Source organism: Chiloscyllium plagiosum, chromosome 28 (assembly GCF_004010195.1).
Source record: "Chiloscyllium plagiosum isolate BGI_BamShark_2017 chromosome 28, ASM401019v2, whole genome shotgun sequence".
Classification (NCBI taxonomy): domain Eukaryota; kingdom Metazoa; phylum Chordata; class Chondrichthyes; order Orectolobiformes; family Hemiscylliidae; genus Chiloscyllium; species Chiloscyllium plagiosum.
The window spans coordinates 3,770,873-3,797,809 of record NC_057737.1 but is presented as its reverse complement, the minus strand read 5'-3'; the positions used below and the strand labels follow the sequence as shown (position 1 = coordinate 3,797,809).

General features: G+C 39.4%; 1 protein-coding gene across 3 annotated transcripts in view; it reads right to left on the bottom strand.

The window, feature by feature from the left end:
* The window catches only part of bcas3 (BCAS3 microtubule associated cell migration factor), a 1,214,579-nt gene that overhangs the window by 435,670 nt on the left and 751,972 nt on the right, over positions 1 to 26,937 (bottom strand). For 2 of the 3 annotated variants that reach the window (XM_043718095.1, XM_043718097.1), the window contains 2 exons: positions 16,284 to 16,480; positions 12,832 to 12,929 (listed from right to left, as the gene is read on the bottom strand). In XM_043718095.1, coding sequence (XP_043574030.1) covers positions 12,832 to 12,929; positions 16,284 to 16,480 — 295 coding nt within the window. Of the gene's footprint in view, positions 1 to 9,082; positions 9,788 to 12,831; positions 12,930 to 16,283; positions 16,481 to 26,937 lie in introns of those variants that run through there. The other variant, XM_043718098.1, reaches the window with a different exon arrangement.

Genomic DNA, 26,937 nt, shown 5'->3' with positions numbered 1-26,937 from the left:
AAAACTTTGTTCGTGGCTCAGATGTGATTTGTCATCTATGTTGCACTACTGTCTGATTCTAGTTGAGCAGGGCACTTCTGCAGTCAGTGACTCCATTTTGACGACTTTGGTCACTTTATAATATTGTTCCTAGTTTCCATCTTACTCTGAGAGAGTTCCTTGTTTTAAGCACTGTTGATGTTGGAGTCCATAATTCTTCAATGGTATATATCCAATGATAACAGACACTTAGTCTTCTCTAATGAAATCTTCAAAGAAATGCTCTTTAGATATGTCAGATTCTGTGCTGTCATCTCCAATCTCTCCCATTGGTATTGGGACAGGAATGAAGAGTTTCAACTCAGCAGCTGTACCAGTCAACTCAAAAATGTAGGTAGTGCTTATTTTTTGTTGTGGAGTTTGGATGAAGTGCATTCTAGGCAATATTGAGCACCTAATAATTTGTTTAAAACTTTACTTTCATAATTTGTTTCAGTAGCTTCTGGGTTGGTGTATGTATTCAGGTTGACTGCTGCTCGATCCATCCAGACATTCTTTTCTTTGCTCAGAGTTGTAGTCTGCCCTTGGACAGGTGGTGTCTCGTGAGAAAAACTCCTCTTATTTGTTTTATTAAATCCATCCTGAATGCTGTCAACGACACCAAAGGGCAGGGTTTCTTTGCCTTCAACCTGCATTCCCAGAGCACAGCTATGCTCATTGGACCTGAATGCGGCCACTATTTGCCACAACAAACTGCCTTTATCCCTCCTGAGGTAATTACAGGCCCAGGTCAAGGACTCCAGACCATATTGATTACACTTTACTGCACCGACGACCCCCAAGCACAGGCCGTCTCCACTCAGGCACGGACAGCTTTTAAGTACACTAGACGCCAGGCCTTCTCAGAACTCTCAATGCCAGTAACTGGAAACCGGTGACCAGTCAGCCTTATCAGTTCTAGCCTGTGGCACTCAGGAGATCTGCCTTGGCCTCGGAATAATTTATTTTTTTAAAAACTGACTTGTGAGCATTGCATTGAGTCTCACACTCAAAATGTTTTTTGAACCTTTACTTCATAACTTTCTTGCATTTCAACAAGCAGTAAAACATCAATACTTTGACACTGTAGTTACAAAACTGCCAAATTATTAATCAGTAATTTTCTGCTGCAGGCTCTTAGCTCTTATCAGCCTTCTTCAGCTGTGTGGGTAAAGGAGTCACGGACTTTTCAATGACAACTTATTACTGTTCATTCCTCTGTTGGAGAAATTCCCAACTGTAAGGGGATGTATTTATCAGTCTTTGCTACCTGCCCCTCCTCTACCCACACATAAGGTACCCAAAAAGCCTGGCCTGAATCTGGGGAAGCTTGTCTGAAATCAGCTGATTCATAAAACTGAGAAACCTTCAGCTGGGTGGAGTGCATGCAAGATGTACTCATTAGCTTAAGTTTAAGTCTGTCTTAACTACTGGATGTCATTTATTTGCTATCAGTGTGGTTTCTGTTTGCAATGTGTAAAATGACGACAAAAAGCATTTGGGCAGTAAAACACTGGAATTTACAGGTATATGAGGGGGATGGATGAAGAAGGAGGGTCTCACATGAGCAACAGGGATCCAGGGTAAGAAAGGCCTCATCTTCTTTTGAGGGACTGTATTGAAATTCCTCCTCCTCCTGGGCATACACAGAAAAATCTTCCATTTAACTTAGAAGGTTTTCCTGAACCTTCCCATCAAAAGATAAATAGCTTCAGACTGCCAGAAATGGTGTGACTGCTCCTTTCGCTGTTTTCACAGATAGAAAATAACTAATACCTCTTGTCAAAGCTCCTGTGTGGGTCTAGAAGGCACACATCTGTGACCAAAATGAGCAGCACTAAAAGTAGAGACTATGATCATTTGGTTTAGAAGCAGTAGACCACTCTGCAGCTCAAGCCTCCTCCACCATTCAATGAGGTGATGGCTGATTGGACTGTAACCTCAAATCCAGATTACTATCCATAACCTAAGTACCTCTGACCTAAAAAAATTCAAAGACTTTGCTTTCACTGCCTTTTGGGGAAGAGAGTTCCAAAGTCTCTCAAACCTCAGAAAAAAAAATCCCCTTCATCACTATTTAAAATGGGTGGCCCCTTATTTTGAAACAGTAGGCCCTTGTTCTAGATTCTCCCACAAAACAAAACATACTTTCCACGTCTACCCTGTAAAGACCTCTCGGGATCTTATACATTTCGAAGAGAACCCTTCTTACTCTTCTAAATTCCAGCTGATACAAACCTAACCTGTCGAACGTTTTCTAATGAGATAATCCACCCATTCCAAGTATTGTCTGATACACCTTCTCTGAACTGCTTCCATGGCATTTACATCCTTCCCTTTTAATAGCAAAGCACTTGGAAAATAGTGACAGGATTGGACAGAGTAAATATGGACTTACAAAAGGGAAATCATGCTTGACAAATCTACTGGAATGTTGAGGATGTAACTAGTAGGTAAGGGGGTTGAGAAGGGGGACTTGGTTTACTTGGACTTGCAGAAGGCTTCCAATAAGGGTTCATATAAGAGGTTACCATGTAAAATTAAAGTGCATGAGATTGGAAGTACTGTACTGACGTAGGTAGAGAACTGATTAGCAAACTCGAAGCAAAGAGCAGGAGTAAATGGGTCATCTTCCGACTAATGGGGTACCATGGGAATCGGTGTTTTGATCCCAAATGCTCAAAATATTGCCGATTTCTTATGTGAGGAAACTCTAAATGTAATAGCTCAAATTTTACAATGACACAAAGCTGGGTGGGAGGGAGAAATCTAAAAATGGAGAGATGGTTCAGTATGATTCGGATAATACCACAAGGGATGAACTCAGATTTCTCCAGTTTCCTCATTTCCCCTCCCCCCACCTTGTCTCAGTCAAATCCCTTGAACTCAGCACCACCTTCCTAACCTGCAATCTTCTTCCTGACCTCTCCGCCCCCACCCCACTCTGGCCTATCACCCTCACCTTGATCTCCTTCCACCTATTGCATTTCCAACGCCCCTACCCCAAGTCTCTCCTCCCTACCTTTTATCTTAGCCTGCTGGACACACTTTCCTCATTCCTGAAGAAGGGTTATGCCTGAAACATTGATTCTCCTGCTCCTTGGATTCTGCCTGACCTGCTGCGCTTTTCCAGCAACATATTTTCAGCCCTAATAACTCAGGCCCAAGCTTCTAGGGGCCTCCTGTGCTTGGTCAGTGCCAGGGCTTGCCATGTGCTGATCAGAGGTGATACTGCTGTGCTTGCATTGGGAATTTGGAGCCTGGGCCAAGAACAGCACTAAGGCCTAGACTTGTGATTTTTGTCCCTGCCCCAAGCTTCACAAATGCCCTTTATAATAAAATCCCTTAGTTTGATTGATCAGAAGACAGCAGAATACAGAACTTCTCCTGTTTAAACTACTTGCTCTGTTGCCATCCAGTATGGGGGAATTCCTCCCTCGGTGTTCTGCAGGCCTATGAATAGAGAGTTTTATTCATTCCATTGTGTTGCCATTCCAGGTTCAAAACAACATAACAAAACAGGAAATTGTTTTTAAAAACTGCAGCCCAATTTCAAAATCAGGTTCAGGGCATTAGTTAGTGAGGATGTCCAGGTGATTTTAAGAGTCAAAGAAACCAGATGTCAGCTTTCAGTGACAACACTGCAGGAGATCAACAGTTAAACAATTACCTTGAAAGCCATTGCTGGGGAAGGAAGCATCAAAGGCTCTAATGGTTCAGACCTAATTATAATCATCCATAAAATTAACATATAGGTCGACTTAATGTTTTTCAGGTTAGACATGGCGATAAAGTCTGATAAGACAAGGCACCACAGCAAGTAATCAAAGAGCTAGATAAACATCGAGTCATAAACAGCCATCAATCTAAACGATGTAGCCATATCTGGGGAATCACTTCCTGGTTCAAAGAAGATTATAAAAATTTATGATCCAGTATAAAAATGTAATGATTTAAACCAAACCAATCTCCGACATCCAAACACAGAGTTAAATCTCCAATATATAAATACCTTATTCTGTAAGATCGTTTAATGTTTGCCATATTTATTTCTCATTAGCCATAGTTCAATACAGTAAGGTACACAAACAGAAGGACTCATAATCATAAGAGGATATTATAGTGCTGAATACATGCTGATGTCAGATTTTTGCATATATTCAGCCACTCAGGCAAAACAGCCCAAAAAACAATTCTCACTACTGTTAGCATTGAAAAATAACAGGATATAACACCACAGGAACAATATTATGACACTTTCTGCAGGAGAAACATATTCACCTGTACTATCTGATTTTACAGTCTCATCACAATTTGAACAAACAGGACACAACGATATAACATTGCAACAGTGACTACACTTCAGGACTTCAACTGTAAAATGCTTTAAAATATCCAGAGGTCACGAAATTTAAATCATAAAGACGGAAAAAGCATTAATTGTAAATTGTCCAAGAAATAAAAGTTTACAAAGGATGAAGTATATGAGGTTCCGAATCATTGGACCTTTACCTTTAGGAATCTTTTCAAATGCAACTCTTCATCCCATGTTTTGGTCATCCCCTAATTCCTCATTTCCTGACCTGATGTCCATTTCTTCATGGATACGGGTGAAGAATTTTACAATTTCTTTTTACACTGATCACATTATTCAAATGCAAATTGTTGATAGTGATTGACCATTTATCTCCAATTCACAATTCTCACTTTGTATCAAGTCACAAATCAGCCAGAATATAATGCACTAACAACAATAAAACCATGATTTTTTACCTCATACCAAATGCTAACCTTTACCTCACTGTCCCAAAACACTGGATATACATTCAACTTAGTCTGATCCTTTGAAATTCCCACATATAAAGTTGCATTCTCTTCCTCAAGGGTGGAGGGAGCACTGCACTGTTAGGGGTGGAGTCTTTCAAATAAAATACTAAACAAATGTCTTTTCTGCCCTCACAGGTGGTTGTAAAGATCCATGGCACTAAAGATCCAGAGCAGTTGGGCTCAGTGCAATGTTTAGGTTGATGTCTAGTCCTCAGATAACAGCCAAACACCACATCACTTGGCCATCATCACAACTGTGTGTGCAGGACATTACAATGCACAATTCTGCGTATAATCTCTGCTCTTCCACATCTGGGTTACAACATAATGTGGCAGAAAAGGAACTATCACTAATAGGTCATTAGCCACCACATACCTGTTCAATAAGAGTCTGCCTTTATCACTTCATATTCCTCATTATCTTCCCATCCTCAAGACTATTTCTTCTGCCATACCTAACATTAACAATGATTCTGCTCACTGTTGATGACTCCATATGTAATACAGCACAGAGGAAGTCCTTTCAAACTATCACACCTGTGCCAGCTCTTTGAAAGAACTATCCAGTAGGCTGCACAACTGTCTCTTTCCTGTATCCCTACAAATTGTTCCCTGCCAAGTACTTATCCAATTCATTTTAAAATGTTATATTTAAATTTCCTTCCACTGACTTTCAGACAGTGTAAATCAGATTATCAGAACTATTTCATATAAAAAAAAAACTGCCCTCAATTATATCAAATCAGTGTCCTCTGATCAGCAGTCCTCCCGCCACAGGAAACAGTTTCTCCCCAACTACTTTGTCAAAACCCCTCATAATTCTGAACATCTCTATTACATTTCCCTTAAGCAATGTCTGCTGTAAGGACACCAATCCCATGTTCTCTAACCGCTGCACATTACTGATGTTGATTTGCAGTATTTTGTGAATCTATCTGATTCTTATATAACGCAAATAGAAAATGCTGGAAATACTTAGCAGGTTCAGCAACATCCAAGGAGAGAGAAAGCAAAGTTAGAAATATCATCAAACTTAAATGTTTACCCTGCACCTCTCTCCCTGTGGATGCTATCCTTCCTGTACTCACAGTACTCTAATGATTCTTACAACCTCACTATAACTCTGCTTCAGATACCATGTCAGCGTTAATATAAATACTGAAGAATGGTTTATGACAACATTGATAGGTATCAATTCGAAAAAGTTGTTAATTGGTTTTGTTTTCTTTGCGGACATCACTCTCGGTCTACAATTTAACACATAGTAACTACATGCCATTAATACTGTACAAGTAGAAGTCAATTAAAAATACCAGATTTCGGTACACAACCCACAAAATCAATGATCAAACGCTGGAACCTTACCTGTCTCAATAATCACCAGTTAAAGACAACGGTTTTAAAGTCTGTGTAATTCAGTCAATACCAGCATAGTTAAATCACCAAACATTAACTACTTAAATGACTTATGTTACCCTTTATGTTACACAGGAGAGATTTTTAAATATAAAACCATTTTAAAAAGTTCTCATATTGAGAATACAAATTAGTTTCTGAAAATGCCAAACATACAACAGTAATTTCAAATATGTGATCTTATTGGTTGTTCAAATGGTAGTTATAGTAAAAAGTAGGTTTATATCGTACAGTCAGTTCTTCTAAAATGCGATGGTTGCATTCTTGTGCAACTCTGCATTATAGAAAAGTCACGCTTTAGAAACAACACTTAAAATGCTGTAATTGTGTTAGAGCCAACATGTTTTAAAAGTTTGCGCTGTAGAAATAGTGAGTCCAATTACAGCAAATTCACATTGACGAAATGCACATTATAACAGAATGACTTGTATCTTATGTCTGTAAAAAAAACTTTTCCTTCCTGTTTCAATATACGTGACAATGAATTATTTTGTATTGTGTATTATACAGAAAGTCAAGGAAATATGCTGCATGAAAATCAACTGATTTTAGAGGGTGTCAATACGGGGTCTTTTAATTTCTGGGGCTGAACCAGATGGATTGCAATCTTGACATCCATGTTAAATCTGAGCTAAATTGCCAATTTTATTCTTCTCCACCACTAAGACTGACTATTTCCAACTCTGTAAATCACCCATCTCTGAACTAGCCTCAACTTCCTGCTGAACTGTCTATCAATGCTTTGTTCCTTCCAGGTTCCAACGACCTCCTGCTTGCCCTGTCACCCATAAGCCTCCATAAACTTGAGTTGATCTAAAACTCTGTTGCTCATACTCTAACTTGTACCAAGTCCTATTCACCCATCATCATAGTGCTTACGCTGACTCCCGGTCTACCAATGCCTCAGTTTTAAAAGCATAACCTTTGCTATATTTCAAATCCCTCAATGACCCTCATTTTATCTCTGTAACCTCCTTCAGCTTATAATCCTGACCTTTTGCACTAACCTGATTTTATTTGCTCCACCTTTGGTGGGCCATGCCTTCAGCTGCTTAGGTGTTAAGCTCTAGAATTCCTTTCTTAAAACTTGCTGCCATACTTTGCCATAAATTACTGCTGAATACTACATCTTTGAACAAATCACCTGGTCTGATACTTCCTTGAGCAACTTAATGATGCATTTTGTTGGACAACATTCCTGGGGGGTGTTTTTGCGATATTAAAGATGTTCTATTAATGCAAACTGTTGTTGATCTTTTAGTGGGGAGCTTGTTTATTGGAACAATTCATCTGGATTTGATTTCACTCTGTGGATCCAAGCTACAATGGAAGCTGACTGATATAGATGATAAACTTGCTTAAACGTGTGGGAAAATCTTTCCTCCTGTATTAAAAGTAGGCACAGACTCAGGGTATTAATAAAATGAATACACATCTATTTTGATTATTGAATCTCTATAAATATGTTCATCAAAAAGGGATGAGTGCAGAGTACAGAGATGGCTGGAATCAGGTTATGAAAATCAAATCAGTAATTCCGCCCATTTGTGGTGAACTAGCATATCTCAGCTGAGACGACAATGGAGGTGCATTAATCACTCACAATGTCCCTCTTTAGGGATTCCCACTCTTGATCACTAATTTATATCAGCAGTGCACTTTGAGTGAGGACTAGATAAGAACTGAGCATGCCAACACTGCCAAATTTCACACAAGAATTATTATTTGACTGAGGTATCACATCAAACCGGTACCGAGAGAACTGCTTCCAGCATGCAGGTTAACGCTCTCAGAAGGAGAGAAGAGGTATAAAATTGGGGACAGAAAACAAATCATGAACTATGTCATGACAATTACCAGGCAGCCTTTGAACACTTGTAAAATCACTACTAAATTATCCCATTCACATACAAAGAAAAAGAAATGCTTACATTGATATAACAACTTATTGTATTGTCAAAATGACCTAAAGCACTTTACATGATTAATATTTTGGAGTCAGTGACTGATTACGTAGACAAATGTGCTAATCGCTCCTCAGCAACAATGCTATATTTGCTGTATTTGAGAAAGAAGTATTGGTCAGGTTACCAAGAGGATGTTCTCTTCTACTTTGTACATGGTTGATCCAAACATGAAGACAGGACATTGTTTAAATGTCCTTTTGAAGGATGACAATGCAAACAATGTAGCTTTCCTCACTTTCACACTGTAATATAACTTTAGGTAACATTTTAAGTGCTTCTTGAAGAAAATAATTTTTGATTGTTGTTATTCTGATGGAATGAGTGGACAAATACACTGGGATTTAGGTGAAACTATAACAAAGAACCTGAAACTGATGGATATATAATGTGAATACTTATATACACCTGTATTTCATATATTCTTTACTTTATAACCATGGAATACATCAAATGCTATCAATGGAGTAGACTAAATTAAAACTAATTTCTGTAATGTGTACTGCTGCTATTTCGACCTGGTGATCCTCCCATTTTTTTGCAGTTGCTGCAAATATGACAGAAAATTTCAAGATCTGTGCACCACATAGATAACTCTTTTTGCCAGCAGGAGCCTCTTAAAGCTCTGATAAGTCTTTAGAATGGAGTCACAAGTTTCTTCCCTGCAATATTTTCTGCATATTTAATGTGTCTGTTCCATTAGAGTTAGTCTTAATACTAAAATGGTTCAGGTTCAGAGACGTATTAAGTGGTTTACTACCAACAACATGGATGAGATTTTACAAGCATTACTTAAGAATTGCTACATCTAATACAGGAACGCTCACAATTAGTCATTATGATGTTGCTGTTGGTATGTAATTAAGAGATCAAGAATGTAAGCTAAGCCAGTTCTTCGATGAGTACAATTGCCATCAAGAAGAAGTTGTGTTTTGGACTACTACATTACTGCTTGATATGCTACCCTTGTACAATTATAAACAGACAAGAGCCAGTAGGAATAATGAGCCCCTCTTTTGCAGGATCTAGTAATTTCAAGCATATACAGAGCCAGAATTTCTGCTATTTTATACCAGCTTCTAAGCAGCATATCATCACCACCACCACCACCATCACCAGAAATTAATTCAAATTTTACAAATGACTGTCCAAAACCAATATCCAAACAGCTCCATGGCATGCACCCCTGATCTGAGTGTGAAATTCCAATGTACAAAATTATCTTTTTAATATTTCCAGCAGTTTAGAATTCTTGATCAAACATTCAAAGTATCTCTCAATTATCTATTTTTAAAAAAAATATTGGCACAACAAGTATACCTCAGTCTACTGTCGAGTTGCTCCCAAAAGACCCCATTAGCTTTCTAATCACTTTTGTGTAAAATAGATTTTGTTCAGAGTTTTCTGTTTGGATCAGGCACAGTGGCTGAATGGATGATTCAATGGGTTTTGTTGCAAAGATATACAAATTGCTTACGTTTACTTGTATTTCACAGAAATCCTGATCCAATCATAAAAGGTTTCTTCGAGCTTCCAGTGTATGTAGAGTTGCAGTGGACTGTCTGAAATAATTTAGGAACAATGGTAATGTAGAGTAATTATTCTACATTAGAGACCACTCCCTAATATAGTTTAGTCTCATTAGTATTTTTAAAAATGCAATAAAGCCTACATAAAGTGTGCTGTTCCATACTAGATTATGAAAAAAATAGGTTAATGTTTTCATTTAAGGGAGAATTAACTTTCTATTTTTAGTTTTAACAAGCGAAATATTGTTTAGCAGAATTTACAAACTAAAGGCATAAAGATTCAACTAACACTAAGATTATTTGTTCTGATCTTTCCACTTTGATCTGTTTTTATATCCTTCCATGTTATGCATACTTGATTAAACAGAAAATTCTGATACTAAAAATTGAGCTGATGGTGCAAAGAAGCTGAATTAGTTCAGACCTTTCTGATGACCATCTCTCTCAACCTCTGAATGCCGTTGGCCGACTTAATTGTTTAAGACTGTATCTGATAATGTCACCCTACTCCTTATTTAAATAAATATCATTAGAAGGTGATAGAACTGAACGAAAATCATTGTTTTGTACAACTTCTGCAGCAGTGTGGAGCATATCTTACTTTGCATACACAAACAGATGCAAAAATAAGATTGCATCTCTAAAGTTACCAACTGGGAGATGGAAGATGGCTACATATTAACTTACAATCAAGAGCACGAATAGGCCATTTGGCCTTTCTAAGTCTCCATTATTCGATAAAGTCATGGCAGGTCTAATTGAGCCCTCACCTCCAGTCTCGCTGCCCTTTGAAAACCATTGGGATAAACTGATACATTCAGACAGGCCACCCTTCTCCTATTGAACACCACAATGTTAAGAATGCCATTCCAGTGCAGTGTTAAACTGATGTTCTAGATTTCTGGCTATTTTTTCGGACTTAGCACAGGGCGTTTTTGGAGTAGTTTGAGATTATGGACAGAGTTGTGCTCTCAACGAGTTTATAATTTACTAGCCAGATGTTGAGCTCTGTGAGTATGTAAAGGGCTTTTCTCTTGGTCACAAAATACTGCTTTGTAGCCAGAGAATATAAACCTGCTCAAAATTCATCCTGTAGACTGGTAGTCACAATATAAATACTGCTTTTAATCCTTCAGTACTCTTTGTTTTGTTTTTTTTAAGTGGTCATTAAGGATAATGAAAGATGATTGAATATAAATGTTTGAGAATTTTGGCAAAAACTGGTTTGAGTGGAAGATCAAAGTAAACCTCAATGTTAAAAGTTAAGTTGGAAACTGTCTTAGAATTACATATTTAAAATGCATGGTTAGACACTTATAACTTACTGCTCATTGCTGCGAACTGGGTGGCACCAAATCTAACCCAAGTCAATGAGGGCTTGAACAGTGTTGCTGAGATTGCAATGAGCTAGAATGTTGGAACAGTAAAGCATACATAACAGGAACTGGTGGTTTACTGAAAAACAGAGAGACCACAAGCAATGTAAGACTTTTGGAATCTGACTCACAAATTTTAAATCCGTCAGTTGTGTTGTGTATCTGGATTACATCACATTGAAAGATTAAAATCAATGTAAAAACAATATTTTTCAAACTTCTGCAAAAATAGGTTTGCTTATTACATGTAGAATTCCTGACTGTCACATATTTTGTGGGTGGTGAGACATCTGGTATTCCTGCAAAGAGTCTGCCACTGCTCACAGGGAACAGCTTCAGAGGAACCAGCTCTTCAGGAGACTGAGGTGACTGAGTGCATCACTGACTTTACATTCTACTCAATTTTATTTCCCATTGAAATCAATAACAGTGGAATTCTACCTCATTCCTTGGGCATCCTGGAGGCAGGTTAGAATTAAAGATGTTTAAAGATGAGCCAATTTGAAAAAACTGGCTGTGGGTAAGTTTAAGGATGCATGTTTAGAGTGGTTATCCTATGTGTCTTTAGATAGTGACAGACTGAAATGTTACTGGTGTAAACTTCTCAGTTCTCACTTTTCTGTCACACTATTCTGCTTGGACAAGTTGTCTTTCAGGTACATCCTGAATTCTTTCCACAGCACTTCTTGATTAACTCAGTAAGAGGAATACTTGAACTCAGGAGCTTTGATTCCTGTTACTAGTTTTTCACTCCTGTTTTACAGACGAGGGCAGACAAAACATGCTCTTGAGAGGAAGCAATGTGAATGCCAACTGCATTTGAACTTGGATTTTCAAGCTGAGGGTCAGAGAGTTCTACGTGCTGAATCCATTGTTCATAATGGGTACATAAATAGTAACAAAGTGCACACTTGTGTTTTTGCAGGAAATACTGTCCAGAGGAACTTATCATCAATCATTTACGTCACTGCACCCAGAACAATCCTACCCTGACTTGAGCACATGACAAAAGGCTTGTAGGAAATGTATGTGAAAACATAACACTGCTCCATAAAAACACAGAAAACAGAAGCAGGCCATTCAGTCCACTGAGGCCGCTCCGCTATTCAACATGTCATGGCTGTTATTTATTATCAGTATGCTTGAAACTGAAGTTTATTCTGCTGTCAATTATCATTCATATCAGGAGGCATGTTCAGTTTGATTCAATTGCACTCATGATGCACACGAGGGCATATATCAGAAAAATCCACACCATCATATCTTTGCCATAGCATACTAGGAAGCAGAAAACCTTGGTAACATATTCAGGTAACAAATATGTGAAACAATGGAAACTTGAAGACAGAAATAAATTTTTGTTGTTGCAGATGACAAAAATTATCTGACTCTTTTACAGCAAGAACTTTCACTCTGTCAACATGTACCATCCAACTACCTGTGCACATGCACTCCATAGTTAATCCACTGCAGATTTTCTTCACATTAGACAAGACATTTACTTTAGCATATACATGGAAAACATGTTACTATTAATTCTTAAGATAGCTTGTGACACCTTGTGAAAAATCAAATGCAAATCTGCTGAACAAATCAGTCTTTAACAAACTAGAGCATTATACGCATTCAAATAAGAGAGTTCAGCAGGTAAAGTTAAGTCATCTCCTCCCCACCAGTATAACCTGTGCATAGATTTCCTACCTGATCCAGCATCAATCACTGTTGAAAGAGTTCTTCGGTCAGCAATTACCCTTGATGATCCTGGCATGCTAACAGGTTCTGAGCGGACTGGCTGGATCCTGACACCATAATATCCAAAAATAATGTGTTAAACATTGCAACGGTAATCTGGCTTGTCATTTGCACAAATATTTCGCCAGAACGACTGCACTTTTGATTATTATATTGAATGCTCATTATGTGACATAGTTAAATTCAACGTTCTCCCCCAAACAGATTCTCTCCATGCAATACTAAACCAAACCACCCAGTTCTGCTCCACATGATGACCAAAACAAAAACAGAGCCTGACCTAGACCACATGTGGATTCTTCAAAGCTTTGTAAAGGTTGGGGACTGAGCCTCTTCCTTCCTGATAAAAAGACGCTCAGCCATTATCCTGTGACTAAGGGACCAGCAGCAGCACCAACCACACACACCAGGAGTCCTTAAGTCAATCATGGATGGGTTTGTCTGCCTTGCTTCCATAATGCAGAATAGGCATCGAATGCAAAGGGTATTCATGTCACTGTCTTAAATGGGGTATGTTAGGCAGGTGGCAGGATCTCCAACCACCATCCTGGTGCCTAACTAAATTAGTCTCCATCACTAAACTTCCCACCAGGTAGGCCTTTAAATTCTGCTTGTAATTTTTGTGCCCTAAAATGAGCTACACACTTATAAACTTGAAACCCTTCCTGTTGATGTCTCCATTGGAATTAGTATTGTGTTGCATTCACAAAGTCGTTCAAAGATAGAAAAAGTTCTGTGCGCTTATCATTGATGTTTTCCTGTTGATGGAAATGTGATTAATGTTTTCCCTGGAAACATGGCACTGATGTTGGTGTTTGGAGAGTGATTGGTCTAAATAAACCTCCAAGACTTATTTGTACCTGAAGATATGCTTTAGAAATTTGCCAGTTTGAACCAATTCATACAGTGATGTGAAAACAGCCAAGTGCTTCACTGTAATTCACATTACAGCAGTACAGCCATAGAGTCATACAGCATGGAAACAAACCCTCAGTCTACTTCATCCATGCTGTCCAAACATCCCAATCTGATCTAGTCCCTTTTGCCAGCATTTGGCCCATATCCCTCTAAACCTTTCCCAGTGTATTTTAAATGCTGCATTTGTACCTGCTTCCACCACTTCCTCTGGCAGTTCATTCCAGACATGCACCATCCTCTGCATGAAATAGTTACCCCTCAGGGCCATTTTACATTTTTTCCCTCACCTTAAACCTATGCCCCCTAGGTTTAGATTCCTCCACCCTAAGAAAAAGACCTTCACTATTCATCCCCAACCATGCCCCTCATGATTTTATAATCTTCTATAAAGTTGCCCCTCAGTCTCCGACAATCCAGGAGAAAAAAATCAGTTTATTCAGCATCTCTCTATAGCTCAAACCCTCCAGTCCTAGCAACATCCTTGTAAGTCTTTTCTGTACCCTCCCAAGTTTAACAACATCCTTCCTATAGAAGGGCAAGCAGAACTGTATGCAGTATTCTACAAGTGGCTTCACTGATGTCCCGTGCAGCCACAACATGACATCCCAACTTCTATATTCAATGTTCTGACCAATGAAGGCAAGTGTGCCACTCACCTTCTTCATTACCCTGTCTCCCTGTGACTTCACTTTCAAGGAAATGTGCACCTGAACCCCTAGGTATCTTTGTTCGGTAACACTCCCCAGGGCTCTACCTTTAACTGTATAACTCCTGCCAAAATGCAACACCTCACATTTATCTAAATTAAATTCCATCTGCCACTCCTCGGCCAAGTGGCCCACCTGATCAAAGTTGCATTGTACTGTGATGTAATCTTCTTCACTGTCCACTACTCCATCTACTTTGGTGCCATCTGCAAACTTACTAACCATACCTCATATATTCATATCCAAATCATTTGTATAAATGACAAAAAGTAGTGGATTCAGTGCTGATCCCTGTGGCACACCACATGTCACAGGCTTCCAGTCCAAAAAACAACCCTCCATGACCACGCTCTGTCTCCTTCTTTCAAGCCAATTTTGTATCCAATTGGCTAGCTCCCCTAGATCCCATGTGATCTAACCTTACTAACCAGTCTACCGTGTGGACCTTGTTGAACGCTTTGCTGAAGTCCATGTAGACAACACCTACCGCTCTGCCTTCATCAATCTTCTTTGTCACCTTTTCAAAAAACTCAATCAACTTAGTGAGGCACAATTTCCCATCCAGACAGCCATTTTGGTTATCCCTAATCAGTCCTTGCCTTTCCAAATGCAAACAACTTACCTATGATTAATGTAGGCTCACCAGTTTATTATTCCCTGGTTTTTCCTTGTAGCCTTCCTTAAATAATAGCACAACATTAGCCATTTTTAGGAAACCTGGTTGGCATGGATGAGTTACAGAGTAAAACAGTCATACAGTATGGGAACAGACCCTTTGGTCCAACTCATACACGCCAACCAGACATCCCAATCTAACCTAGTTCCATTTGCCAGCATTTGGCCCATATCCCCCTAAATCTTTCTTATTCATATACACATCCAGCTGCCTTTTAAACATTGTAATTGTACCTGCCTCCACCACTTCCTCTGGTCCCTCATTCCATACACGCACCACCTCTGTGTGAAAAGTTACCCCTCAGGTCCATTTACGTCTTTCCCCTCTCACCTTAAAGCTATGCCCTCTAGTTTTGGTCTCCTCTACCTTGGGAAAAACATCTTGGCTATTCACCCTATCTATTTTCTTCATGATTTTACAAACCTCAATAAAAATCACACATCAACCTTCGATGCTCCAGAGAAAAAAGCCCCAGCCTATTCAGCCTCTCTCTATAGCTCAAACCCTCCGGTCCCAGCAGCATTCTTGTAAATCTTTTCTGCACCCTCTCAGGCTTAATATTATCCTTCCTATAGAATGGTGACCAGAATTGTATGCAGTATCCCAAAAGTGGCCTCATTAATGTTCTGTACAGCTGCAACATAACATCCCAATTCCTATACACAATGATCTGACCAATGAAGGCAAGTATGCCAAACACTTTCTTCACCATCCAACCTACTTAAGACTCCACTTTTAAGGAACTATGCACTGCACCCCTCGGTCTGTTTGGCAGCACTAGTTTCTGTGCTATAAGACTCTATGCATCTTGGTTTGAACAAAACAGCAAAAAAAATTCAATAGGAACTAGAGGAATGTTTGATGCATAAGTTCACTGTAACTACATTTTACACTTCAATAATGAATCCAACAATGACAACAAACTGTATAAATAAAACACAAACAAATGCAATTTGATGTTTGAGCAGCTTAATTTTCTGATGGGGAAGAGGGGAAGCAATTCAGGCATGAAGGAACAGACCTTCCAACATCATTGAGATTCTGTATCTTGGGCAATGTACAAAGAACCAGTACTTGCATACTATGATGAATTTCCTTACCTCAGGCTATTGAGTTCTAGGTCATCAGTATCAAAGTCCATAAGTGGCTGTGGGGTGTCACTGGGTCCCTGTGACTGAAGTACTGAGGAACTCGAAGAAATAACTGTTGTTTGTCCTGAAGGATGAATCGTCTTAAACTGAAACTGTGGACCCATCCATAGCCGCCTGTGGGGTCCTGTGTGTGTCACAATCTCAACCTGAAAATAAACATTCAAAGTTCAAATGGCAACATTATGGAAAATGTGTCTATGAATAATGAACAACAATAAACACAGGCAAAAGCAAAGCAAGTGTATGAGTATCAGAGAACGCTGGAGAAACACAACAGGTCCGGTAGCATCTGTAGAAAGAAAACAGAGCTAACGTTTTCAGAACTGTTCTGAGAAGAGGAATTCCATCAGCACCGTCTCTGCTGCATTTTCTGGATGCAATGTAAGGATCAAATAAATGCTATTCTTTATTGAAGTCAGCTCTACATGCATTCAGGCAAAATGCCTGCAATGCCAACTAAAATGAACTGGACACCGTGAGGCTGAAAAGCATTTCCCTCCGACAAGTCCTGTTCTCTCACCTCTGAAATGGGCCAGTATTAAAAAAGAGGACAAAGAAAAAGCTTAAAAGACACTCTAAAGCTTTGATTAAAGTGGAGCATCATTGATGTTAATAACTGAAAGAAGCTTGCTACCAATTGTTCAAAATGGCAACAACTTGCCATCAAGCCATACTTTGAATTCTAATATCTTCAATGATGAGGCAGAGTGGCAGCAGGAAAGGAAACAAATGGTAGCAAGGCCTGCAATTCAGCTCCTTGAGGAATGTCTGTCCATTGTGCCCACAGAGCTAAAGGTTCAGAACTGGCCTGTTCAGTCATTTGAGGACTCACAAAAGCAATTTATGATCCTGAGTAGTTATCATTCTCACAATGACACATGATGAATTATACAAATGCAATTCTTAAGTTTAAAATGTAAAACAGATACTTTCAGTTTGCACTTGTTTTACATGTGACAGGACTAAACTGCAGAATCTTTGTTTGAGAAGTGAAAAGTGTTCGAAGTCGAGTTCATAGATGAGCAGGTTGTACAAAAGCTGATGAAACAAATAGACCTGATGGATCAAATAATCTCATGCGAAGTTTCATTATGCACTCTCAGTAATGTTAACTGTCCCTTCAGTAGCCAGGAAAATGAGTAAGTGGGCACCGTGCTGCTGACTGCATGTTACTTTCGAATCTCAGTTATCTATGTGTGCAATCAGCACAGCCAGCCGGAGCTAATTTTATTTAGTTAAGTAAAACTAACCCTAACCCAGGTATCGATTTGTTCACAAACTACTAATCCAAACTGAACTCGAGGCCCACCTCAGAGAATTTGTAGGCACTGAAACATGGCTATGTAGTACATCATAACTAGCTGGCTCTTCAAGATAACTATCTAATTTGTCCCACACACCTGACGTGGAAATAAAAAAATACCAGAAGTATGGTATTTACTGCTGAAGTTTGCAGAATGAAATTTGAGCAATGAGGCAAATAGCATACATTTTACACTTTAGCACACAAAAACACATGTTTTGAAGAAGGACAATCTCTTCATGGGCTTAATTTGAGAATATTTTGTTTTTTCTCCAACCACGGTCAGATTGACCTGCTTTTACATAACAGAGTCAAGTTAGATCTGATGGGAGTCATCTAATACACAATTACTAAACTAAAACTTCCGCAATGTACAAAAGAACCCACCGCAGTATGTCAATACATCAAAAGAATATTTAGTCCATATTCCTCCCACTGAGAATATTTTAAATATCTTGAGCCAGATGCAGATGCACTAAGTATTGGAAGATTATAATCAGAGAGTGAGGGATGAGTGTTCATGTCAACCTGAGGTGGTATTTTTAAGTTCAAGTATCCACGGGTGGTGCAGCAGTGAAGTGGTCATAAACAAGGGTTTGTCCTCATTTCCTTCAAGTCATTTTAATTGAAATCAACAATAAATAGTATGAAATAAGAACGCCTGCTCCTAAACTCCTGTCAAATCTGCATTATAACAAAATTTGAAAAAAACTGGAGAACCATAGCAGCACTTCCACGTTTAAATAGGAAGAAAACCAGGTGGGTCCTGTAACAGGAATGCAATTCTCACTCACTGACCTTGGACCATGCAAAACTCAAGTGACAAGGGCAAAAATTAATCCCACCATTTATTTGCTTCAAGCAAAACATTACTCTACATGAGATGCCACCTTATTCACCTTTACTGGATTACAGTCACCCCATACTGCAACTTCATCTGTACAGGAACTTCCGTTTATGTAGTATTTTAAATGGAATAAAACATCCAAGGCAATTCACACGAACATTATCAAACAAAATCTGATAGCAAGCCACTTAAGTTGATATTAGGATAAGATGTTCAGAGCTTTTAATGTACGCCTTAAAGAAGAAGAGGGGTAGAGAGGTTTTGGGAAAGAATTACTGAGCTTAGGGTTGTGGCAGTTGAATATATAGCTACCACTGAAACTTGGTTATGCATTTATAGTCCAGTGTGCAGGTTGTGCTGCTCTAAGTTACAGAGCCAATGTGACCAACCTTGCTTGAAGTCAGAAAACTCCACTGACCAACAGAATTGTAGTAATAGATTGATGGAAATGCAAAAACTTTTTTTTAAAATTAAGGTACCTGAACATGTAGTCATATAGCACCCTTCACAGCTTCAGGATGTCCTCAAGAACTTTACAACTAATGAGGTAGTTTTGCAGTGTAGGCACTGTAGTAGCAAATGTCACAGTCAATTTGTATACATCAAGATAGAATAGCAACATTTTATTATCTATCTGTTCCTTCAGTGATCATATATATGGGGAAGAATTTCCCTACTCCTATTTGAAGAATGGCACAAGATCTTTTAAGGATGTCCCTCTAGATAAAGAGGCTTTGGTTTCACCCAAAATACATTGTTCTGTCTTGAGATCACTAGAGCACCAAACATAGATTCTGTGCTTAAGAATCTGGAGTTGGATTTAACTTGTAACTTTTGATTCAGAAGCAAGGAAGTTACCAAATAAGCCACAGCCACATTAACTCCTCTGATATCAAGACCAGAAAGTTTTAGCAGAAATGCTGAGTTCCTATGTGCTCCTGTGGCTAGGATGCAGTGATAGGGTCCCTACCTCTGAGTCAGGAGGCCTAGATTCAAATCACACCTACTTCCAAAATGTGTCATAACATCTCTGAACTAGCTGATTAGAAAATATATACACACTGACTTCTCTTAATTAACTGCAAATTATTTTTCAGTAGATTTTCTAGTGCTTATAACTCAGTAGTTCAGCTGCAAATATTGAGGTTGTTAGACTTAATTAGTATAACAGTGGCTGAAAGAACTTTTGACAAGGACTTGTCTACTGAGGTAGTATGAGCCGAGGTTAGAAACAGGAGAGGAGAGGTCACACTGCTTGGAGTTTTTTATAGGCCTCTGCAGATTTCCAGGGAGGTGGAGGAGAGGATTGGCAAAATGATTCTGGGTAGGAGTGAAAGGAACAGGGTGGTCATTATGGGGGACTTTAACTTCCCCAACATTGACCGGAAATGCTATAACTCTAGTACGTCGGATGGATTAGTTTTTGTCTAATGTGTACAGGAGGGTTTCCTGTCACACAATGTCGAAGGGCCGACAAGAGAGGAGGCCACACTGGATCTGGTGAGCACTTTGGAAAGAGTGACCATAATTCAGTTACGCTTAGTTTAGCGATGGAAAGATATAGGTATATGCCACAGGTCAAGAGTTATCAATGGGGCAAGGGCAATTATAATGCGATTAGCCAAGAATTAGGATGCATAGAATGGGGTAGCAAAATGCAGGGGATGCGGAAAATGGAAATGTGGAGCTGGTTTAAGGAATAGATATTGCCTGTCCTTGATAGGTATGTCCCTGTTGGGCGGGGAGGAGGTGATAAGGTAAGGGAACCATGGTTTACTACAGAAAGTGCATTTCTTGTTAAGCGGAAGAAGGAGGCTTATGTGTTGATGAGACAAGATGGTTCAGATGAGGTGATAGAGAGTTACAGATTAGCTAGGAAGGATTTAAAGAGAGAGTTAAGAAGAGCAAAGAGAAGACATGAGCAGCCTTTAACAGATAGAATAAAGGAGAACCCTAAAGCTTTCTATAGGTATGTGAGGAATAAAAGGATGACTAGGGTCCGAATACAGCCAGTCAAAGACAGAAGTGGGAAGTTGAGTATGGACCCTGTGGAGATTGAAGAGGTGCTAAACGAACATTTTTCATCAGTTTTCACTCAGGAAAAGGAGAATATTGTAGAGGAGAAGAATGGGATACGAGATATTAAAATAGAAAGGATCGAGGTTAGTTACGAAGAGGTGTTATCAATTCTAGAAGGAGTGAAAGTAGACACATCCCTTGACCTGGATGGGATTATCCGAGGATTCTCTGGGAAGCTAGGGAGGAGATAGTGGAGCCTGTGACTTTGATATTTGAGTCATCATTGTCTACAGGTTTAGTGCCAGAGGACTGGAGGATTGCAAATGTTGTGCCCTTGTTCAAGAAGGGCAGTAGAGATGACCCAGGCAATTATAGACTAGTGAGCCTTACTTCTGTTGTAGGAATGGTTTTGCAAAGGATTATAAGAGATAGGATTTATAATCATCTAGTAAGCAACAATTTGATTGGAAACAGTCAACATGGTTTCGGCAAGGGCAGGTCGTGTCTCACAAACCTCATTTGAATTTTTTAAGAAGGTGACCAAACATGTAGACAGTTGACATGGTGTACATGGATTTAAGCAAAGCCTTTGATAAAGTTTCATGTGGTAGGCTGTTGGAGAAAATGCAGAGGCATGGGATTGAGGGTGATTTAGCAGTTTGGATTAGAAACTGGCTTTCTGAAAGAAGGCAGCGAGTGGTGGTTGACGGAAAATATTCAGCCTGGAGTCTGGTTACAAGTGGTGTGCCACAAGGATCTTTTTTGGGACACTGTTGTTTGACATTTTTATAAATGACTTAGACACAGGAATAGGAGGATGGGCTAGTAAATTGGCAGATGACACTAAAGTCGGTGGAGTAGTGGACAGTTTGGAAGAATGTTGCAGGTTGCAGGGGGACTTGGATAAACTGCCGAATTGGGCTGAGAGGTGGCAAATGGAGTTCAATGCAGCTAAATGTGAGGTGATAGGTGCAGAGGAGATTTATCAGGATGTTGCCTGGTCTGGAGGGAAGGTCTTATGAGGAAAGGCTGAGAGACTTGGGTCTGTTCTCATTGGAAAGAAGAAGGCTAAGAGGTGATTTGATAGAGACATACAAGATGATCAGAGGATTAGATAGGGTAGACAGAGAGAGTCTTTTTCCTAGGATGATGACGTCAGCTTGTACGAAGGGGCATAACTACAAATTGAGGGGTGATAGATTTACGACAGACGTCAGAGGCAGGTTCTTTACTCAGAGAGTGGTAAGGGCGTGGAATGCCCTACCTGCTAATGTAGTTAACTCAGCCACATTAGGGAGATTTAAACAATTCTTGCATAAGCACATGGGTGATGATGGGATAGTGTAGGGGGATGAGCTTAGAATAGTTCACAGGTCGGTGCCACATCGAGGGCCGAAGGGCCTGTTCTGCACTGTATTGTTCTATGTTCTATATACTATGTAATTCACACCACATTTTTGTTGACATTTTGGGAAAACTAAATGATTTAAAAATGAATGAAACCGTGTCATAATTACACAATGTACAGAGCAAATCCATTATATATAACAAAACTTTTGTGGCATTGTGGTAGTGTCCTTACTTCTTGGCTAGAAGATCTGGGTGCAAGGCCACTTGTTCAGGAAGTGTGTAATAACATGTCTGAACAGGTTGATTAAAAATAATTATAATGAATCTTCGGGTGTCAATAGGGCAATCTCACATTGAAGTTCAAATGATAGTTTCAGATTGCTTAAATTTATCTCCTAGTTTGGGAAATTGGTTGGGTGGCAGCTGACAGAAAGTAGGAATAATAAATAAGTACTCAAATTGGCAAGATGTGACCAGTGGTGTCCTACTAGGATTTTTGTTAGGGCCTTAATTATTTATGAGCAACTTAGAAAATGAAAGAAAGTCTGATGGAGTCATAGAGATGTACAGCACAGAAACAGACCCTTCGGTCCAATTCATCCATGCCGACCAGATATCCCAACCTGCCAACATCTGTCCCATATCCCTCCAAACCCTTCCTATTCATATACCATCCAGATGCCTTTTAAATGTTGCAATTGTATTTGCCTCCACCACTTCCTCTGGCAGGTCATTCCATACACGTACCACTCTCTGCATGAAAAAGTTGCTCCTGAGGTCTCTTTTATATCTTTCCCCTCTCACCTTAAACCTATGCCCTCTAGTTCTGGACTCACCCCACTCCAGGGAAAATACTTTATCTATTTATCCTATCCATGCCCCTCATGATTTTGTAAAACCTCTATAAGGTCACCCCTCAACCTCCGATGCTCCAGGGAAAACAGTCCCAGCCTATTCAACCTCTCCCTATAGCTCAAAGGTCTCTTTGTTCAGCAACACTCCCTAGGTCCTTACCATTATGTGTATAAGTCCTGCTAAGATTTTCTTTCTCAAAATGTAGCACCTCACAAAGTTAGGCAGCATTGTAGATGATGGAAATGATAGTATAAAATTACCAAAGGATATTGATAGATTAGGTGAATGGGCAAAACTGTGTCAGATGGAGTTCAATGTAAGCAAATGTGAGGTTATCTACTTTAGACTCAGAAAGGATAGATCAGGATACTTTCCAGATGGTATGATATTAAATACAATGGATGTGCAAAGAGATTTAGGGGTTCAAGTGCACAATTTTTTAACATGCACGAACAGGTGCAGAAAATGATCAGGAAAGCTTATAGAATGCTGGCCTTTATATTTATAGGACCGGCATATAAGGTTGCAGAAGTAATGCTGCAGTTTGTCAAAACCCTAGTTAGACCCTGCCTGGAGTACTGTGAGCAGATCTGGGTACCAAACCTTAGGAATGATGTACTAGCCTTGCAGGAAGTATAATATCGTTTACAAGAATGATACTTTCAGGGTGTTGTAAGGAGATATTATACAAATAAGGCTGTTTTCTCTGGAATTTAGATGGTTAAGTGGTGACCTGATCTTCAAAGTATTAACAGGAAAGGATGAGGTAGATAGAGATAAACTACTTCCACTGGTTGGGGATTCTAGAAGTAGAAGGCAAAACATGAAATGTAGGGCCAGACCATTCAGGAGAGACGTTAGGAAGCATTTCTACACAAAAAGATTGGTAGACATTTGGAACTCTCTTCCACAAATGGAGTGGATGTTGGATCAGTTGTTAATTTTACATTTGAGATAGATAATATCAAAAAATTAAGGGATATGGACCAAAGGCAGGTATATAGAATTAGGCTGCAAATCTGCCATGATCTTATTGAATGGTGAGACAGACTTAAAGGCTGAATGGCCCACTCCTAGGTAAAAACAATGACTGCAGATGCTGGAAACCAGATTCTGGATTAATGGTGCTGGAAGAGCACAGCAGTTCAGGCAGCATCCGAGGAGCAGTAGATGCTGCCTGAACTGCTGTGCTCTTCCAGCACCACTAACCCGCTCCTGTTCCTATATCATCTGAACTTTTTTTTTAGATAATCGTCTGTTATGACTCTCAGGAATCTATCATTCCATAACTAAATCACCTGAACTCCCCTCAATTAGACTCCAAGCTACAACCCATTCTAGGGTCAATATTTACTTTTAACGTATATACTTGAAACCCCTCAATGCCTGCAATCTAAACTGCTCAAACTAGTTTCCAGCCTGTAATTCAATCCCAGGTATCTGTTGCTCTTTATATGGGCCACTTGACACTCACTCCGCACCCACCAACCCTTCCCCACACCTTTGCATTTGATTGTAGCCGATAGCCCATTCATTAACAATTTGAACCCCTTGTATATATTACTAGCCTGTGGCTATGCCTGGGTGTTTATTACTGTGTGTATTATAATGGTATTAATATATGTTATAAGTATAGGTTGCTTGAAGAACAAAAAAGTTGGAATTTTACTACATGTTTTTTGAAAACAATTCTTGAAAACAACACATTTTCCTCGTGGAGGGAATGAGCACATTGACTGCTAAAATCAGGTGGGTGGGCTGCTGAGAAAGGGAGAATGTGGGTCAGGATTCAGCACAAGCAAGGTCACATCAGATGGTACTAATGTCTGATCCATTTACAGATGAACTCTTCCAGTCTAGTTGCAGCAGAGATTAGAGATTTTTTTCAAAATAAATTATTAGAATCCTACTTTTAGAGGCATTGCTATATTTTAATATCCTTGCTATTATTTTTTAAATGCACAGGGGGAGAAAGACACAACAGCTTTGCAGATTAATCACCAACACCATCAGTGTGGCAGAGCTGAAAATTGAACAGATGCTTGTTCAGTTTTCACTGAGGCTATGGCCAGCTGTTACTGCTGAACCGGCTGTTCCATCAAATGCAGACATATTGTGTCTACCTTGCATTCTGACAGCACACATTAACTGAACTGTACATTGAAAGGGAAAATTCAGCAACAGCTGCTCTTTTACCATAGCAAAGTAATGTTTGCATCACCTTTCCTTGTTTCTAAAACCCGTCTAGGGCAGCGGTCCCTGGGGACAGTTCGAAAGTAGTTTATAAAGACAAGTGACTTATTCCTTCTCCTTCCACAGGAATAAGCACAACATAATATATCTGATACCATCGGAAATGGGATATATTATCTTGAACTTCTGCTTGTATGTTTCACAGGACTGACATGACTGGAGAAGATGCCAGCGTGATTGGGATGATTTGGTCTTTGGCCTTTTCTCAGATAGACGGGATAGGCCAAAGATTCTGCTCTACTCATACAATTATTGTGCTCCTTAGTTCAATCAACTTCGTTTAAACTAGATAAGTTCAATGTACACAAAAAAAGTTACAGAAGGCTTGTTATACCAGTCACATAATAATATCACAATTGCTGTCCAAGACAGCATTGTAGGAACATAGGAACAGGAAGATAGGCCATTCATCTCCTTGAGCCTATTCCAACATTCAATGAGATCATGGATGATCTGTGGCCTGATTCTATATACCAGCCTTGGGTCCATATCCTTGAATACCTTTGCTCAAAAAATTATCTATCTCAGATTTAAAATTAACTGATCCAGTATCCACTGCGGTTTGTGGACGAGAGTTCCAAATACCTACCAGCCTTTGTGTGTAGAAGTGCTTCCTAACATCTCTCCTGAATGGTCTGGCTCTAATTCTCAGATTATGGTCTCTAGACTGGAATCCCCAACCATTGGAAATAGCTTAACTTTATCTACCCCATCCTTTCCTGTTAACATCTTGGAGACTTATCAGGTTACTCCTTAACCTTCTAAATTCCAGAGAAACAGGACTTATTTGTGTAATTTCTCCTCAGAACTAACCCCTGAAGTCTAAGGATCATTCTTGTAAATCTACATTGTATTCCATTCAATGCCAATATATTGTTCTGAAGGTGATGTGCCCAGATCTGCTCACAGTAATCCAATTGGGTCTAAACAAGATTTTGTCTAATAGCAGCATAACTTGTGCAGCCTTGTAGTCGAGTTCTCCATATCAAGAGGCCAGCATTCCATTAGCTTCCTTGATTATTTTCTGCACCTGTTAGTGAGATTTGCAAGATCTGCCACAATTTTGCCCATTCACTGAGTCCACAAATATCCATTTGCAAATTTATGCTACCATCTACATTGTCTACAATGTTACCTAATTTTGTGTCATCAGCAATTTTAGCTATGTCATTATTCAAGTCTTGAATAAATAATGTGAATAATTAAGGTCTGAACACAAATCCTTATGGGTCACCACTGATCACATCCTTGCCATTATCTCTGTTTTTCTCATCTACCAAACAATTTCCCTGCCAGTTCAGTAACCTGCCCTCAATTCGTGGGCTGCTACTTTAGTTAACAAACTCTTACGTGGGACTTTATTAACTGCTTTCTGGAAGTCCATATAATCAACATCCATAAGCATTCCACTACTTCAGTCACCTCTTCAAAAAATGCAATGAGGTTTGTCAGGCATGACCTACCTGTCATGAATCCATGCGGGTTCTTCTGGATTAACTGGAAACTTTCAAGATATTCAGTGATTATCAATCATTTTTGATTATAGACTCCAACAATTGCCCCACCACAAATGTTAGGCTAACTAGTCTGTAGTTCCCTGATTTTCCTCTCTCAACCTTCTTAAAAAAATGGAGTGAAATACAATTTTCCAATGAGGAGGGATGACTCCTATATCTAGGGAACTCGAAAAGCACATCTTAAATGTGCTCCCCTCCTTCCTTTAACAGCCACATTTCTGGTATTGAGACTGGCTCTAAGGCAACGAGGGGTAAGTCGGCTTCCAAGAGATCAATTGTGTGAGGGGATTCTGTAGTCAGAGGTACAGACAGACGTTTCTGTGGCCAGCACAGAAAAAGCAGAATGGTGTGTTGTCTCCCTGGTGCCAGGATCAAGGATGTCTCAGAGAGGGTGCAGAATGTTCTCATGGGGGAGAGGGGCCAGCAAGAGGTCATTGTCCACATTGGAACCAACAATAT